At 41.9% G+C, this 19,719-nt stretch overlaps 1 protein-coding gene across 2 annotated transcripts in view; it reads right to left on the bottom strand.

Moving 5' to 3' along the window:
• The window catches only part of ABTB3 (ankyrin repeat and BTB domain containing 3), a 322,494-nt gene that overhangs the window by 37,484 nt on the left and 265,291 nt on the right, over positions 1–19,719 (bottom strand). For both annotated transcript variants that reach the window (XM_075068627.1, XM_075068623.1), the window contains exons 5-10: positions 12,969–13,134; positions 9,212–9,301; positions 5,120–5,221; positions 3,939–4,032; positions 3,698–3,833; positions 1,053–1,273 (exon numbers count right to left, since the gene is read on the bottom strand). In XM_075068627.1, the coding sequence (XP_074924728.1) occupies positions 1,053–1,273; positions 3,698–3,833; positions 3,939–4,032; positions 5,120–5,221; positions 9,212–9,301; positions 12,969–13,134 (809 nt within the window). The remainder of the gene's footprint in view (positions 1–1,052; positions 1,274–3,697; positions 3,834–3,938; positions 4,033–5,119; positions 5,222–9,211; positions 9,302–12,968; positions 13,135–19,719) is intronic.

A 19,719-nucleotide genomic window follows, 5' to 3' on the forward strand; every position in this document is an offset into this window, starting at 1 on the left:
TCACTGAGCACTGATTAACACATGTGGTAAAACAGTCAACAACTGGAACAAAATGGTTCCTTGAGCACTGACTGACTGGCCCTGGAGAGGGTGTTTGAAAGGGCCTCAGAGCTATGCGGTTAGTGTGCTGAGCAAATTCACTGCCTTTCTCCCCCAGCAGGGTTGCAAGCAGTAAAAGGGGGAAGGTTCTGTGACAGTTGGGAGGTTGGTGCTGTGAGAAGCGTGGTGTTTGGAAGCAGATGGGTGGTTGTGAGAGCTGGTGCATGAAGAGCTGGAACGGCTGCCCAGAGCTGATGTTTTAGACGGACACGTAACTAAGCAGAGGTGAAGAAATCTGCTGATGGGAAACGGCCCTAGCAAGTCATCCTCTCTTTTGAGCGAGTCATCAGAGTGCTTACTGGGAACCACCACGTGCCAGAGCCTACAAAGTTGAGCAACTGAAGCATTTTTAACGAATAAGTCATATTGTACCTGGCATTCTACGAAGAACTGGGGCTGAAAAGGCCTGGTGTATCAGCTCTCCAGCACCTCCGTGTGAGGGGGTAACTACAGCTGCAAGTAGGTCATGCTCTGTGACTTACACCCAACTGCCTGATGTGCATCTGAAAAATGTTGTTTGAATACGCCCAATTGGAGTAGATGGCTGATGCTCTGATTCCGTTCATGACAGAACATAACAGAAAGAAATCTGTCTACATGTGTACGAGATTTACCATATTTTGTGATGTGTGGCATACATGATTGTGAAGAAAAAAGCAACGCACATGCCATGTAGGGAAGATTATCTTAGTCAGCTGTGGCACCTCGGCATTTAAACAAAACTGACTCAATGGACCCTCCAAGAGTCACAGCTTTACACCCAGTTTGCACTGACTTACTCACCTCCCCCATTCTTCATTCCCACACATGTGAAAGACCCCCAATTAGTGCTTTCATAAAAACTCAGGAACATTTAAATGCAGTCAGTGTGAGTGACAGGCATCGCTCCCACCAAAACATACATGACAGTTGTCTCTCATGGGAGATAAAGTGCAGACGACATCAAAACTGACCTATGCTCCTTATGTCAATAGTGACATCCACATATCCATGCTCGGCGCTGTGGTACATGGCTTCTTTCAGGGCTTTCAGTTTGGCCTTGCTGTTGCGGCTGGCGCACAAAGGGGCTGGTGCAGCATCTGCCAAGTCAGTTCCCTCAGCTAGTATTTCCTCCAGGGACAGAATATCACTCTTCTCTTTCTCTGGCTGAGCAAGCAGCTTACGAAACACATTCCTGTCAGCCACAAAGCAAGAGAGAGAGAAAATCAGAGTTAGCTACTGTGTTTTCCTTCTGCCTGGGATATTTTCTGTTACATGGCAGATTTGGAAACCTACTCAGAAGGCCAATCAGGCATTATTTTAAGAAATGTTAATTCACATAGTGCTCAGTTCCTGCAGCCCTCATGCAGGCAATAGTCCTATCAGTTCAGGAGTTATGCCTGTATCACAGCTGCAGGACTGGTTCCATTGTTCTAACGAATGGCAGGAACATCATACAAATGTCATGTGTACAGTAGAAACTTAAAACAGAAACTTATGATCAAGCAGTGACTGTTAAATGATTAAAAGCCCATGTGGAAAACCTTGGCAGAATCTATCCCACACTACGGGGAAATGGAGTTGTCTTTAGAAACTCTTTAGTGCCTTTCAAAAAGGATGCATTTAGTAGCAAATAATTGATAGAGATGAAACTTGAAAAGGGAGCTGTCTAAAACCACTGAAAACACCATCACTCTCAATTAACAGTCAAAGCAGTCTCAGTAAAGCTGGAGCTACTAATCATTCAACTACATCTGGCAGGGCAGGTTCAAGCAAAGCTGGGACCCCAGCTGCAAAGCCATTTATTTGGGCCCTGAGCTGCAAGGTCCCAAACTCAGCAGTAGGCATGATACTCCATCCCACCGGGTTTGGAGCACTGTAACTTCATTGACTTCAGTGGAGCTACTCCTGGTTTACGGTGTTGTGAGAGGAGAATCGGGCCCAGCGTGCAATTTCTCCCCAACCTCCCACCTGCCTCATGCACTTACGATTGGGTAGCGGCATACATTCAGTTCCAGGGGTAGGGGCAGCGCTTAATTTGTAATGATAGAGGTGCCAAGGCTCAATCCATTTTTTTTTACTTTCGTAACTGATGTAGCAAGTCCAGAGGTGCCAGGGCAGTGAACTGCAAGTCCTGGCACAAATTAAGCACTGACTAGAGGGGTAGGTGGCAATGCGTGTGTATGAGAGAATAAGCAGGGTGTCCTGGATAACAGGGATGTATAGTATGGGCTGCGGGTATCGAAGGCCAGGGGAGGCTAAGCCTCCCCTAACCCAGGCTATGGCCCCGCCCATGCTCCGCCCTGAGGCCCTGCCCTTATTTCCCCTCTCCCCTGAAGCCGGCAGGGACTCAGCTCCATCTGGCGGCCTGGAGCTCGGGTTGGTGGCCAGGGGCAGCTCAGGCTAGTGCTCGGGCCAGCTGGCGGCCTCGGGCAGCTTGGGCCAGCCTGGGGGTCTGGCCAGCCGGCGCAGCTGGGGCAGCTCAGGCTAGCTGGCATGGTTGGGGTGGGCCAGCCAAGGCTCTTCTGGCCAGAGTGGGAGGGCGCTCAGGGCTCCATCGGGCGGGGGGCTAGCCTCCACGAATGAGGCAGTTCACCTGCTGCCCATGATGTCTAGAGGTATGTGTGGGTAGAGGAATAGTGGAGGGAGCCTTTCTGTAAAACTAGTTCGGGGAGTGGGGAGAGTATGAATCTGTGATGTGCCTCAGCTGGTGCATAATAAAGGGGAAAAAGTCTTGATTTCCACAGGGAACGCTGCTCTGCAGCGCTCTCTGACAGCACGACATATCTCCCACTCCACACCATTAGGCACTGCATGAACATTTTAACAAACTCCTCCCCTCTTACCCCGCCCCTGCAGGGGGCCACTCTTTGGCTGCAGATGGGCAGCATTGTCTGAACCAGCCCTGACAGCTACATAGCATACCATTAGGCTGTTAGCTCTTTTCTCTAAGCAAAACATAATGTAGATACTGTCTCTAACCTGCATCTACGGTCCTCTGGAAGGCTACAAGTAGAAAAGTATGAATGTGAAGGTCCTAATACTAATCCATAATATTGTAATTAGTACCTGGATTTTGTACAAATAACTGTTCATACATATCAGTTATTCATTTAATTTATTTTTAATCTATAACATGCCCCCAACACGCTGTCTCTGGACACATACATAACATTAACACAAACAAAAATATCAGCACTTACAAAAAAACCCACCTTTGTTTAATCACAGTTATGGCTGCTGCAGAAAACACACACCACACCCAAAACCTTTAGAAATACATAAATACATTCAGGGAAGTCTCCAGCACTCACTGGCACTTCAGCATTGACAAAAACTTTGTAAACAACAAACTGCAACACTTCAGAAGTCATTCACTTCCATTTCCACTTACCAAAAAAGCAATGTGCACCTCAAACTGATCAAACTCACACGCTAACAGAAATCCCTAAATCCAATCTCAGATCTCCTATACCAAAAAAGGGGCACATCTGACTGTCACACATGTGCAGCAGGATTCTACTTTAACACTGAAGGTCATACATCCGTCCACCCACATCAGCCTCCCAGGCAAACCATAATCACTTGACCCATACAACTAGACCCATTCCCACTCTACCTGTGTCCATGTGCAGCAGCCTGACTGAAAGAGTTCATGTCACCTTGTGGAGTCATGGAAATTCCATTTCTGTACATTGTTCCTATCATTGGGTCAGCACCTCGCTCCAACAGCAAAGTCACCAGTTCAAAATTTCCTGTACGGCAAAAGAGATTTTAATTTTTTTTGAAGTCCAATATTTTTGCAAATAAGTCACATTTCCCAATTGAAGAGTTTATTCCAGCAGGAAGAGAGGCCTTACCAGCAGCTGCTGCCAGTTGCAAAGGAGTTTCCGAGTAATTTTCCTCTCCATGCTCTAAAGAACCTTCTACCTTTGCTCCAGCATCGAGCAATAGCTATAAAGAAAATTGACCATTTATAGTTGTTGGTGACATTGCAGAATTCAGAGTTTATGAATAGTGAGGAACTGGAGTCTAATATTTCTCATTATTCACACATCAGATGCAGTGAAGACAAGTGACATGCACATTTTTCTTCTATTATTCAATTAGTTCTTCTTCACTCATGACACACTGTCAGACTCCTAGAGTGTTAGTGAATATTCCAAAGACAAACAAGTATTATCCAATGTTCCTGATCTGTGCATAAGATCAGTGGTGTGAAGTAATGCACTAGATTTAAGCACTCTAACTTGGCCCAACCAACAGCCTCACTGACAACTTGCCTGGAGCCCCACAGAGAAACGTATTTTTAATAAAATGGATGAGATTTCAGTTGTCTCCATCTTTAATAGAGAGATGTCTCCAGAAGAGAGAAGAGGGTTTCAGGAACAAGTTGTAGCAATGCATGCTGGAACCTGCAGTCTCCTGGGGTACATTTCTATTTCATTATTATTATTAAAGATGATAGTGGCCATTGATAGCACTACAGAATCTGAGGGGACACATTCAACCTGCCTTTGGCCATCCCTACCCTAGATCTTCTTTGTCTGGTGATTTATTAATTGTGCCATGTCGACACAATTACTTTGAAAAATAATCTCTCTCAACTCTTGAGATGCCATACCACAGAGCCAACGTCTTCACGTTATTTCATGCCTGGATAAAGTGATGGAGCACGCCTCTGACTATGGAACAGATCAGAGTATTTTTTTTTTCAGAAATAATATTTGCATTTATCAGAGTATTATAATACATGTGATAAGAAAGTGTAATGAATGAACAAACAAACACATACAACGAATGGTCAGGAAGGAGTACGAGGAGTTGACAGACTTTCTTTGATGCAACTGTATTTTAAAATTGTTCTAATTAAACCTCATATTGGTTAAGAGTTGCGTTCAGAGATCACTATACAGTATCAGTAAATGATAGAAGAAGTAACCAATATGAATGAGAGGGGTACCAGCCATAAGATGGATGCAGATTATAACCCAACTGGATAAATAAAAAGTGAGATGCAGGTAGGGAAATACAGTAATACCTGAACTACAGGAATATGTCCATGCAACACAGCAAATGTTAGAGCTGTCCAATGGCGGGTCTCGGGGTGGACGGATGGATATTTATGAGCTGTACTGACAACCTATAAACAAATTAAAGTTATTTTATTTTAAAATGGCCTTCAAAGAGCTTTAAATAATGAAACTCAACCTGCCTGAAAGACGGGCACATGGGCGTAAGTGATAGAAAAAAAATCAGAAAGAGCACTTCATAAAATGGTTGATTCTATATATTTTTTCCAGCAGAGTTTTTACTTACGTAGAATTTACTTCTACTAGAATTTTTCATGCTGTTTACTGAGAGATTGATTAAAGCTCATAGCAAATAAAGTCTCTTTTCCAACTGCTGTTGCTCCCTCTAAATCACTCCCCCCAGCAACTTTTAGAGTCAAAATTTGCACGAGTGCTTATACCAACGCTCACTGAGGAGGTGGAGATAGGAGGGGGGCTCTGTCAGGATGGCTACATTTAAGAACATTTCCTATTGACTTCAGTGGGCTTTGTATTATGCCCATTCATTCTTCCCTACTACTGGGATTGCTTCACAGCATTCTGAGTTTCTCAGAAATCCTGGAATGAAAACCTGACTCTACTGAAATCAATGGGAGTTTTGCCACTGACTTCAGTGGGGCCAGGATTTCACCCCTGATCTCAAGTTTAAAGACATGTAACCCATGTTGCTGCTCCTTGGCTGAAAGCAGACTGTTTAAAATGGATGGAGCCTAGCACCATTTAGAAGATATTTAAAAGAAATCTGTTTACTACTTTCTCCCCTTCTAGTTAAATCTAAAGGTGTGCTGGGCCCAAAATAACTAAAAACTGTTTTCTTTAAAACAAAAAACCTTTCATTTTCACACCAGTCCTTCCTCCCACTAAGCATCAATATTTAAAGCCTTTAATCTTGACCTCGGGAAACTGATGTAATTGCTCTGTTCTTCAGTTTCCCCATCTTTAATATGATGTAACTCACAGGGATAGTAACATTTAATGAAAGGTTATAAAGCACTTTGAGATCCTTGAATGGAGCACGATACTGAAGTGCAAAGTATTAATTAATTAATATTATTATTAGATAGAACTGGTAGAAGAACTGAAGCTGGACTGAACGAAGTATTGGCCAACCACCCGGTGAAAGGCAGGGAGTTTTACATTCACCGTCTTATGTCCACAGGGTAGCAGGGCCCATTAGCTCAGTGTCAGATGTTTGGCTGCATTAGCAGCCAACATGGCCAAGCTTCTGACATAGCGTCCTGCTAGCCATTCCCAGGGTTAACATTGAGCGAGGGCAGAGAGGGAGTAGCTGGTGTGGCAATCCCGGTTTGCCAGTTGAGGAGAGCTGCATGAGACAGTTGGCTGTGTCATCCACTCCTGCCAAAGAGAAACCTTGAGTTCCTGAAATCACTTTGCTCTGCTCTGCACACACAGAGCTCTAAGCCCAGAAGAAATGTGCTGAAGTCTAAACTTAGGCCTGTGACCTCTTCGAACCTGGGAGCATTGGGTAATGAATGGGGTCCCAGCAGTAGAAGGAGTGAATGAATAGGCTTGGTTCAGGATAAACTAGTCCCCAAATGTAACCACGTACCAGCTAATTACGTCCCATCTCATGTGGATTGGTATTGGCACAGGAAAGCTCAGGGAACTCCCAGTGGCATACACTGAGGAAATGCAAGTATTAACATTTTATTTTATTTCATTTTTTACATTTGAATTCTTTTTAGTTAATTTAGTGCTTGTGAATAGAGTGAGATTGACAACCCTGGAGACTGAAGTCCTCTAATTTTCTACAAAACAAGTACATCACAGGCAAGCACCCCTCTAGGGATTAGAGCAGGGGAGTCAAATTCATTCTGTGGACAGAGCCAAATTAAATCTTCAGTTATGATCTGTTAGCTCTATCTACAAATTTAGACTCGTGCTACCCTCATTCTACAGCAGAGTTCTCACTGAAAAATAAGAGTAAAATATCCCCTTATGTAGACACTAAGGCCGAGATTTTCTAGAACACCCTCTACATTTGAGTGCCTTTATTTTTTTTTTTTTTAAGATACCTAGGTTGGGCTTTTCAAAACCATTTACCATTGGGTTAACTCTGCTCCCATTGACTTCAGTGAGAGTTTTACTACTGGGGGTTGAGTTAGGTCAACAATGAGTGCCCCTCTAAGGCCTGACATTGACATTTGGTAAATACAGCCACGCCTCTTACTGACTTCAATGTGAGTTTTAGGTACTCAGCATATCAGGAATCAGTCCCTGGAGTCTAAACTTGGGGGGGGGGGGGCATTTGAGAGCGGAAACATCCTGAATCATAGAATCATAGATTATTAGGGTTGGAAGGGACCTCAGGAGATCATCTAGTCCAACCCCCTGCTCAAAGCAGGACCAATCCCCAAATGGTCCCCTCAAGGATTGAACTCACAACCCTGGGTTTAATTAGAGGTCACTTTTGAAAATTTGGCCCAAAACTTCTACTTAGCAAAGCAAAGCAGGGAAAAAAATATATAGGGCAATTTCAAGAACACTTATTTCACCCTTTGTTTATTGGGCCTATCTTCATATAATCACCCAATTTGCACACATTACTGTGGTAACTGTATATACAAATTAGCTGTATAACTGCACACCTTAATTATTTGAATATCCTGCTGTAGAAGTGTCATGATTTGATTTTAGTGAGAACTTTCCTTTGAGATCAACCAGGAAGGGTCATATCCCTCTGAAAGCTATTGGTTCAGGTTGTCTTCAGACTCAGGAACACAATACTGCTTAAATTTACAGCCAGTCTAAGTTTAGAAGGTTATTTACACAGCCACAAGGACTGAACTCCCTTGTTATCTGTAATGAAAGATTGCATTCTGCAGAATCTGAATTTGTTAACAGGGGCCAGAAAATAAAAGATCAACTCAGAAGTCCAGGTGTTTGACACCCTGGGATGCAGGACAGGTCAATCTCCATGCCTGTCAAATCTTTGGCCTCTTTACTGTGACTGCTATGAAGGGGGATAATTTTTGCCAACTGATGGTTGATATTTTTTTTTGTTTTTTTTTTGTTCCACTAGAAACTGAACTGAGCTGAAATCAACAACTGATTTCACATAAGCCACTGAAGAGCAATCAGATAGTAACGACTGTCAGTCACTATTCACCTGAGTGGATTCAAAGTGGTGACTTACAGTTGAAAAATTGTATCCTGCCCCTAAGTCCCCAAACCATCCATTGTCCTTCCAATTACATTACAATAAACAAAGAAACAAACAAAAAGTAAAATGTCTCACTGAAAGTAGCAATTACACTTTAATGACAGCTTTCCTAAATCCAAACAGAACGGATGGAACACAGATAAGTGAATCAGACAGTTTAATTTATTCATGACCTCAACAAACTGAAATGATAAGTATTTGCAAACATAAACAATAATTCATGTATTTTAAATGGCTCTTTAAAAACTTACATACCTGTGTTGCATGGAGTGGCATAACAATCTGTTTGGTGGACAGACTGTATGTTTGTTACATACATTCACCAAGAGATGTTTACATGTTGGAAGCCTCCTTCGTCCACCAGCTTTCATCAAAGCCATTTTATAAAACACAACAATGTACCTTATACTACTCGTGTGCTGCTGGGCAGTAGATGGACATCTCAATGTATAAAAGTTCTCAAACTTGGGCAGGGGCATTTGACCCGTCTCGACCTCTCCATTTTAACTCATCTGCGATTCAGGAAGTCCATCCTTTTCATTAGAATTGTGACTCCTGAACCAGCAGCTTACAGTTAAATTTCGGGGGCTACATTTTATGCTAATTTACACTGTGCAATTCCAGTGAAGTCAATACTATTACATTGGGCTTAAATCACTGACAAACTGACCCTTTAAGTACAATGGATCCCAATACTGAGCTGCCCTGGTAAGTGCTGTGATTATTTCAATGTTCATTTCAAATCTTAATGCCCTTGGTAACAGAATTTTATTTTTAAATGCCTTTGGGTTTCCTCCTCTGCTATAATTGTAATGGGTTGTCTGAGATATAAACAAATAAATCAATCAAAGTTGTATTCATAATAAAATGTCCTCACCTCAACATTCAAATCTGCTCCAGCATCTAGTAGCATCTGCACCATAGCCTCATCACCCCTGACACAAGCATACATCAGTGGAGTCATGCCCTATTCATTGTTTGGAATTAAAAAAAAAGAACAAACCAAAGGAATTGACAAATTTACAATAGCATCTTTTTAAAAAAAGAATTAGTACTTTAAGTGTATATTGTCAAGATAAACACTAAATATTTAACAAAATCTTACCTCTGTTACAAACCCTTTAATATTATTAACAGCTGAACATTTTAAAAATCTATGTTACTGTCATCATGTATGTTGTTTCCTTTCTGCGTTTTACTCAGCACAATGAAATCAGATGTGTCAGTTTCATTTCCTAGTTCTGGTTTACTAAATAAAGAACAATGTTGTCTCTGAGTTCCCAATAGCAGTGGAATGTTTAAATCCAAAGCAATAAGATTTCCAATGCAGTTAAAAAATAACAAATGAAAACATTTCTGTTCATATTAAGGTTTTTGTAACTCTTGTTTTATAAAAAGTTGAGTCTATACTTCTTGACAATATCCCTTTAACAACATAATGAACTCCCTTTAGATAAGTTAGACTCCAGCTCTGTCTATTCACTGTCAGCCGTGTTAGCAGTTGGAAACCTAGAAGCTTTGTACACAGTCCTAAACAATGACTTAATTTTAAATGAAATGCCAGACAGCATTGTTTAAAGTTGCTAGCTCTAGGGATATGCTGCCCTATGTTGATGAAAACTAGGTTAGCTGACCCTTCACTACAGAAACTCTAGACTGCAATTTGTATTAGTCTGGAATACCCACTGCGGCTGATCAACATTTCCCTTAAGGTTAGTGTTATTTTGGCAATGGAAATAAGTCTAGATGAAATCATGATGGCATAATTAAATCTACCAAAATTACAACACAAAAAGCTATTAAATAAAAGCGGTGGAAGGTCAATCAAGAGAGTGTTTGTTCCATGGGAAGCTTACCACTGGACCATGGTACCTCTACTACATGTCTATTGTCTGTCTTATGGTCCCATGTCAATTTCCTGTCACATGATCACACACGTTTTCCTTAACCTTCCCTTGCTGTAAAGCAAAATTATTAACAGAGACAAATGAGGTAGACAGAATGAGCAGAAACTGAGCCCCTGCACTGTTCTCTCTAGCAAGAGCTGAGCACCAGCATTTTTGCTGAATTAAACATTATTCACATTTTCCTTGAGGGGAAAAAGCCTCTTTTTCCAGGCTAAGGTTTGGTGGGTTTTGGGGACAGGTGTCTTTTAGTAAAAATAAAAATAAAATGTTGGGCCTGATGTGATAAGCATCTTCACTGCCCACCGAAATCAGTGGGTATTTAGCAGGATCAAGTCCCTGATTTGCTGTTGAGAAATGTGTGCTTTTAAAAATATATAGTGTAGAAGTGGGGGTCCTGACCCCACTACTCATGTTAATAACCCTGATTCTATCTAGCAGCTGCACTAAAGTCAGTGAGAGTACTTGGTGAGTACAGATCACACTCAAATAGGACTTGATCTTGATCCTATTGCAGACAACAGTAAAAGTCCCCTTGGACATCAGGTGTCTATGGTCAGGCCAATAGTAAGCTGTATAGGATCAGGCTCCATGTCTCACAAAAACTCTATGCAAGCGTTGAATTTTGATAACTGAGGATAATTTTTAGAACAAAAGTTAAAAAAAACATAATTTAAAAAATAAATACTTAACACAAGGAGCAAATAAAAATTTAAAGTTAAAATTTTACAGAAAAGGATTGACAAAACAAATGTGGACCCGATCCTGCAAGACACAGCACACACACAGACTGCTGCACCATGCTGCTGACTTGAATCAGGCTCTTTCTGAGCACAGAAGTCTGCCTGAACACTACAAGTGAAATCTAGACCCATTGACGCCAACTGGAGTTTTGCCACTCATTCAAATGGGACCAGTGTTTCACCCTACACATGACAGGATGGGAGCCTAAAAGTTAATTTGAGATTCTGCTCAGCCCCCCTTCTGCGGGTTCTTCTCACTGCTGTTTTTACATATGCCAATCCTGGAGGTTTGCTCTGTAGCTCAGGCTTGATCTGTATCATTGCATGAGACCTCTCACTTCATATGTGGGAGGAACGGATTTTTAATGAGCATATAATTAGTGCTCAACAAATAATGAATAACACATGCAATTAGCACACAGGGAATTTGTTTTTTGACAACATGAAAAAAGTTGTTCTTTCAACATTCAAATCACTGGCGGCTCAGTCCTGCAAGATGCAGACTCATTTGGCCTGATCTGGCAAAGCACTGAAGCACATGTTTAAAGTGATGCTTATGTCCCATTTGACTTAAAGTTAAGCCCGTGATTCGGTGCTTTGATGGATCAGGCCATATGGAGCAGCACTTTGCAGGACTGAATCCTTGGAGCACAGCAATTTTTCTAGGAAAAGTTTCAAGATGTAAAATTATTTAAAAGAATAATCATTTAAAAGTACTATAACATACAAACCATGGAATGAACTCCATGATATAAAAACAACAGTAATACTTAGTGCTTACAGAGTACTTCACACTTACAAAGCACTTTATCAACATTAACTAATTAATGTTGTAGGTCAGTGTTCTATCAAACTAAAGCTATTAGAACTGGCACCCATCAGGGATCTTCTAGGTGTACCTAATCCTGCCTCAGGGTGGGGTGGTGGGCTAGATCATGTCTTGAGGTCCCTTCTAGCCTTACGTGTCTCTGATTCTAATATTTTACACTTCTATAGCACCTCTCATCCCAAAGCATGTTACAATTATATTCATACAGCACTGGTCAAATGCAGCTATCGGTGGGGTGGAAGCTGGCTGCCCCCTGCCAAACAGTGTACTGCAGAACTGGAAGCAAAATGGGAACTTTTGGATAAGGACACCAGGATCTTTAATATTTTTGCAGAGAAGATGGGAACCTCAATTTTTAAGGTCTTATAACAAAGATCCACCCACAGTAAACTACATAGAACTCTACTTCAAAAGGATGAAGCATTGTCCATGGCTGCTAAAGTGTCAACATTTCCTGCTTCGGAATTGGGAACAACCTCATGAGCTTCACAATCCAAAGTTTCCACTGGTGGGCAGTCATGGAGACAAATTTACTTCTGGATAAAGCTGTACACTTTACAGAGACTTTTCTTTTGTTGTAGCAATCCTTTGTATTTTCCATGTTATCTGTAAGTCACCACCCAAATGATAAGATGACTGAACAGTAATGAAATATGGAGATTTGTCTCCAGATCACCAGTTCAAACTGGGGCCTATTTCAATATGCACATGAACATTATGAACAGTCACTTGGCAGGGGTTTGGTGGTCTATGTGAAATGTGTTGCGAACCTCAGACCAGTTTGTATTGGAAAGATGTTCACATCACAAAAACCAGTATCCTAATTGCCACTATTATGCCTAAGCCAGGGTCAACTCTGTATTCAGATCAACTCCAGGCACGCCTATGACCTTTGGATAGTTTCTCCTGAATCAATGTAACTTCAAAAGTTTAAGCTAACTCGTGCTCTATCTACCTCAGCACTAAAGAAAATAATCCATAATTCCTAAGGGCTCAGGCTTAGCCTGAATGTACACCTGATGGAGTTTCAGTTCAATATCAAGTAACAGAGAAAAAGGATTAAGTTAAGAGCCATCTGTTTATGAAGTTAGAGTATTAGAAGGTTGTTTTCTTTAATAAACAGTCACAACTCCTGGCTTTTAAAGTTAAATTTTGTACCTGTTCACTCATGCTGTTAATTCCATCTGGCCCCAGCAAAGATATGGCCTGTTTAACTAGATCTGTTCGGCCGCAGTTCAGCATTCGGAATCCCAGATCCTGTTTGAATTTAGCTTCTGTGGCTACCGCGTCCAGTTTTCGAGAAGCACAGAAGCAGTCATCGATTCTGTGAATTGTGAGAAATAGCTACCTCAGAGGACAATCAGAGGACAGACATCATCATTTATGGCATCACTGTTTCACTTTACCGTTGAATGGTGCAGGTCCGTCCCCCCCACCCCCCCACCCCCACCACTCTCACACTGTTACCCTCTTGCCCTCTTGATATTCCTTTGAACCAGCTGCAGCACTGAAGTGCTGGATGTGAAATGTTAATGTAAGTTAATGCCTTTAATCGTTCATGTTGTTTACTTTAAGTCAATGGTGAAAAGTTGCTTTTAGTCCATCTTTTCCATTTTTTCCTACTTATGTTTGTTAGGTGAAACGAGGTATATTGTTCTCACTGCACATTAATTCTCCTCACCGGGAGAACAGTCCAAACCTTGTGATCCCTGCACAATTCCCATCGACTTCAATTGGCTTTGAGTCTGGCCCCGACAGATGTTTAAACAAAAAGAATAAAGTATCATTCCAAAGGCTTCACAAATGATATGAATTCAGCTCTTCTAAAAGATAACCCCTTCCAGGGCAGAAGGTGGCAGCTCGAGGACAACCAGTGCTCAGCACACTGCACACCAGAAGAGAAGGACATAGTGTGACCACATGTCCCAGTTTTATAGGGACAATCCTGATTTTTGGGTCTTTTTCTTATATAGGCTCCTATTATTCTCCACCCCGTCTCGATTTTTCACATTTGCTATCTGGTCACCTTAGGAGGACAGCAATTTTGGCCAGGTAACCAGGACAAACTTCCCACCCTTACAAGCCGTGCCATGGAATCTTCAGTGTTCACACTGAGTAGTTAAGACATCAGTTTCTAGAGTCTTATTCAAAAGATCCTCAAGCAGCAAACTGTGGGGAGCTCAATGTATGTACTTCAGAAGGATGAAGGGCTGGGTCTATCCAGTCAGGATTTGAAGCTGCAGATCTAGAGAGGACAGGCATTTCAAATCGGATTCTTACACAACTCAACCTCATCTTGTTAAGGAACAGACGTATTTATCTTTCATGCTGATGCATGTTTGGGAGGGGGTGTGGTGTGGAGTTCAATTTCTCAGCACTCTGGCCTGTATTCTGCTGTATAGTTGTAAGGGACAGCACCACTTGAGTTCTAAAGCCTTCCACTAACAGCAAGTCAGTAAGGAATGGAGTAATCGGGAACGGAGAGTCTAAATAAGGATTAAAAGGGAAAATGCCAAATGTAGGTCTAGGAGTATTTTTATTCTAATAAATATCAAATAAAAGTGATGATAAATCTTTGGCATCTACATAACAATTTTCATCATATAGAATATAGAATCATATAATAGAGAATGTATACCTCTACATAATATATGATTAGGGTATTTGATTTTAGGTTTTAATTGATGAACACCAACACTCATCTCTTTTCCTCCCCAAAAAATTAAATCAGTGTTTTTACAATAAAAACCCCACCAAAAACAACAGAAATGGTTACTTGTATCTAAGGGCTCATCTACACAGAGCAGTAATGCTGACTATGGGGATGTGATTTCTAAAGCACACTAACGTGTTGCTCACTAATTGGTCTGTGTAGACCCTGCTGGTGCACACTAATGGTTCCCTAATGTGTTTTAACGGAGTGCTGTTTGAAACTGTACAACAGTAAAACACCTTAGAGAACATTACAAAGAGATTACTCATTACAGTATGTACAAAGAGAAAGCCCCATAAAACCCCTGATTTTAGGACATCTACATAGAACTAAAAAAAAGCATGCAGATAAAATAAGCACTGGACAGTTCTATCATTACTCTATGGCACAAAGATGAAACTTTAGCAAAACAATGAATTTGTAAGACTACATAAGATTACTGCACAGCACACAATCACAGATAATATCAAGTAATGGCAATAACAGATTCTCCTGGAATAATGTGCCTACAACACAGGTTAAAAAGCAAATCCATAATAACACTGTCTTCGCACAATAGTTTGAGCCAATTTTAAAAAGCACAAACATGCAGGACTCAGGTCAATGACACAGAGACCTGCGAGCAACCACTGCTTTACTAGTTCACACAGTATGCCACATGTTTGGCAACTAAACTACAGCTGCATTTGTTACTCCTAACAAGGGCCCTACCAAAATCACGATCCATTTTGATCAATTTCAGGGTCATAGGATTTTGAAAATTGCAAATTTCATGATTTCAGCTACACCACTACCTCGATATAATACTACTCGATATAACACAAATTTGGATATAATGCAGTAAAGCAGTGCTCCGGCAGGGCAGGGCGGGGCTGCGCTGTGCACTTCGGTGGATCAAAACAAGTTCAACATAACATGTTTTCACCTATAACGCGGTAAGACTTTTTGGCTCCCAAGGACAGCGTTATATTGAAGTAGAGGTGTATTTAAATCTGAAATTTCAGGATGTTGTAATTATAGGGGTACTGACCCAAAAAGGAGTTGTAGGATGGTCATGAGGTTATTGTAGGGGGGGTGGCGGTACTGCTACCCTTACTTCTGTGCTGCTGAAGGTGGTGGCACTGCCTTCAGAGCTGGAGAGCAGTGGCTGCTAGCTGGGAGTCCAGTTCTGAAGGCAGAACCGCCACCAGCAGCAACGCAGAACGATGGCGTGATATGGTATTGCCACCCTTACTTCTGTGCTGCTGCCTTCAGAGCTGGGCCCTCAATCAGCGGCCACTCAGCTCCGAAGGCAGCAGTAAGAGTTGCATGGTATGGTATTGCCACCCTTACTTCTGTGCTGCTGATGGTGGGGTGCTGTCTTCAAAGCTAGGCACCTGGCCAACAGTCACTGCTCTCTTACTGTCCAGTTCTGAAGGCAGTGCAGAAGTAAGGGTGGAAATACTGCTCCCCTAAAATAACCTTGTGACCCCCTTGCAACTCCCTTTTGGATCAGGACCCCCAGTTTGAGAAATGCTGGTCTCCCCCGTGAAATCTGGTCTTTCATGTGCTTTTACCCTGTAGTATAGAGATTTCACAGGGGGAGATCACATTTCACGGTCTGTGATGCGTTTTTCATGGGTGGGAATTTAATAGGGCCCTACTTATAATATCATAGCATAAAATGCTAGAGATTGCATGTGTAATAAATATAAACAGAATATAATATTTATTATAAAGATACTGTGGGAGTTTGGGTGTTCGACATATTTGTAGGAGATTCTGAACTTCTGAATTTTAGTTGAACGTTTCCAGATTTCTCAGGCCTAACAGAATATGGTCCAAATGCTTGACAGACAGCCACAGAAAGAATTAGAAAATATCTGAAAACTGCAAAAGCATCTGCCACCAGGAATTACTGTTTACATTAAACTGTTTCTTCACTATTTACACATATATACATATAATAATATACAACAGGCCAAATTCAAGGCTCTGGTATATGCAGGCACAGCATCACTGAAGTCAATTTAGTTTGGTGCATGTAAAGAACAGCTCTACCTCAATATAACGCTGTCCTCAGGAGCCAAAAAAAAAAACAACTTACCACGTTATAGGTGAAACTGCGTTATATCGAACTTGCTTTGATCCACCACAGTGCACAGCCCTGCCCCTCCGGAGCGCTGCTTTACCGTGTCATATCCGAATTTGTGTTTTGTCGGGTCGTGTCATATTGAGGTAGAGGTCTATCACTAAATGGGGTTCTTCATAAAAGGCTTAGGTATGAACGGCACAATACACTCACACAAGGCAATAAGAAGGAGTACAAACTTCTCTTACATTCCTATGTGGGTTACAAGACCTGGAGTCTGGGGGAGTAGGAGTTAGTTATTCCTCCCCAGAACAGAAGATTGGAACTTCGGGTCCATCTCCCTAACAACTGGCCAGTGCACTGGAGCCAGCACAAAGGTGGAGGTCATAATTTACTCTTGATGTAGGCCATCAGCAAATTCTCACCACTCTAGAACAAGGAGGCAGACAGGAAAGGATAGGGTGTCTGTCCATGATTAGGCCTCTTTGGTACTACAGTAATATAAATAAAATAAACAACAAACAACAACAACAACAACAGTGACTCTGAGGTGTCTCTCTGAGCCATATTGACTCCGGGAGCTACTCCTGGGTGGTGCACGTTATACACCATTCTTTGCTTGGGGCTGCTGCCCAAATCTACAGGTTTATTGTTTCCTGTGACACAACATTCCTGAAGGAAAACTGGAGAAATGTGAACTGCCAGAACTACCATAAGGTGAGTACAAAACTGATTAGAAAAAAACAAGCTCAGTGTGATTATTGATGGTTCAATGCCTTGTGGTATCCTACAGAGGATCCATCACTAGTGCATTGCTGCATCCATGGCTAGTGGGTATTCTGGTTCCAGCTGCTGTAGCAGGGAGAAATATCTGCTAGAATCCCACAGATAGTATTTAATATTTTGACTCATGGCCTGGAGGAAAGAGTAGATAAATGGTCAAATTGGAGAGTGATTTTTTAAAAAGCGTATGTGGGGAAAGGTAAATGCTTCTGAGGACAAAATGTAACAAGATCTTGAAAAGTGAGAGTGATGAGTAGGTTGGAAAAAAATGAAAATCAATGAGGATAAATACAACGCAGTCTTAGAGACAGAGCAAAAATTAGGAAACACAAGTACAGAATAGGAGAACATTGGTTCATTGGTAATACTGCAGAAAAATGACATGGGTGGTATAGTAGATGGAAAATGGAAAGGGAAGTGTAATATTTTATAAAAAAACCAAGCCAAACCAAAACCCCACACGCACTAAAGCAAACAAAACAAACCCCAAGCAGTTTGAGCCCAATCTTGCAGTTCTCACTCATACAAGTAGCTGTATAGTCTCATTGAAATCAGTGGGATTATTCACATGAATAAATGCAGCAGGACTGAGGTGAATATTATGTTATATAAAGAGAAGTTTAACAGAGAAAGACACTATAGTAATGGACACAGCATAGGAACCAAAGAGAAGAGAGTGTAAAATTAAGGCGGTACATGAGTCTGTACATGGTATACCACATAAATGTCAGAGGGGTAGCCGCGTTAGTCTGGATCTGTAAAAGCGGCAAAGAGTCTTGTGGCACCTTATAGACTAACAGACGTTTTGGAGCATGAGCTTTTGTGGGTGAATACCCACTTCGTCAGATGCATGTAGTGGAAATTTCCAGGGGCAGGTATATATATGCAAGCAAGAAGCAAGGCTAGAGATAACGAGGTAGTTCAATCAGGGAGATGAGGCCCTCTTCTAGCAGTTGAGGTGGAAAACCAAGGAGGAGAAACTGGTTGTAGTTGCAAGCCATTCACGTCTTGTTTAATCCTGAGCTGATGGTGTCAAATTTGCAGATGAACTGAATCTCAGCAGTTCTCTTTGAAGTCTGGTCCTTAAGTTTTTTTGCTGCAGGATGGCCACCTTAGATCTGCTATTGTGTGGCCAGGGAGGCTGAAGTGTTCTCCTACAGGTTTTTGTATATTGCCATTCCTAATATCTGATTTGTGTCCATTTATCCTTTTCCGTAGAGACTGTCCAGTTGGCCGATGTACATAGCAGAGGGCATTGCTGGCATATGATGGCGTATATTACATTGGTGGACGTGCAGGTGAATGAACCGGTGGGGTGTGGCTGATCTGGTTAGGTCCTGTGAGGTGTCGCTGTGTGTAGATATGTGGGCAGAGTTGCATCGAGGTTTGTTGCAGGGATGAGTCTTGAGTTAGAGTTACTATGGTGCAGTGTGCAGTTACTGGTGAGGATATGCTTCAGGTTGGCAGGTTGTCTGTGGGCGAGGAATGGCCTGCCACCCAAGGCCCGTGAAAGTGTGGGATCATTGTTCAGGATGGGTTGTAGATCCCTAATGATGCGTTGGAGGGTTTTAGCTGGGGACTGTATGTGATGGCCAGTGGAGTCCTGTTGGTTTCTTTCTTGGGTTGTCTTGCAGTAGGAGGCTTCTGGGTACACATCTGGCTCTGTTGATCTGTTTCCTTATTTCCCTCGTGTGGTATTGTAGTTTGAGAATGCTTGGTGGAGATTTTGTAGGTGTTGGTCCTGTCTGAGGGGTTAGAGCAGTTGTGGTTGTACTCAGTGCTTTGGCTGTAGACAATGGATCATTGGTGTGCCTGGGATGGAGCTGGAGCATGAAGGTAGGCATAGTGGTCGGTAGGTTTCGGTATAGGGTGGTGTTAATGTGACCATCACTTATTTGCACCGTGGTACTAGGTTATGTTTTCACACCTCAGCTGCTAGAAGAGGGCCTCATCCTCCCTGATTGAACTAACCTCGTTATCTCTAGCCTGCTTCTTGCTTGCATATATATACCTGCCCCTGGAATTTTCCACTACATGCATCTGACGAAGTGGGTATTCACCCACAAAAGCTCTTGCTCCAAAACGTCTGTTGGTCTATTAGGTGCCACAGGACTCTTTGACGCTTATACTACACAAGGTTTGCACACTGCTACAGGAAATATAGTGATGATTCAGAAAGGTCAGGAAAGGATGACTAACATACTAAAAATCTTGAAAAATACAACTTACAAGAAATGGTTAAGAGAGCTAAACATATAGGTCTATATTTTCAAGAGTGCTTTTAAGGGTAATGACACGTGAAATTGTGTGTTCATAGAAATAGAAGTCTTTCCCTAAGTGTG

This window comes from Chelonoidis abingdonii, chromosome 1 (assembly GCF_003597395.2).
Source record: "Chelonoidis abingdonii isolate Lonesome George chromosome 1, CheloAbing_2.0, whole genome shotgun sequence".
Lineage (NCBI taxonomy): Eukaryota > Metazoa > Chordata > Testudines > Testudinidae > Chelonoidis > Chelonoidis abingdonii.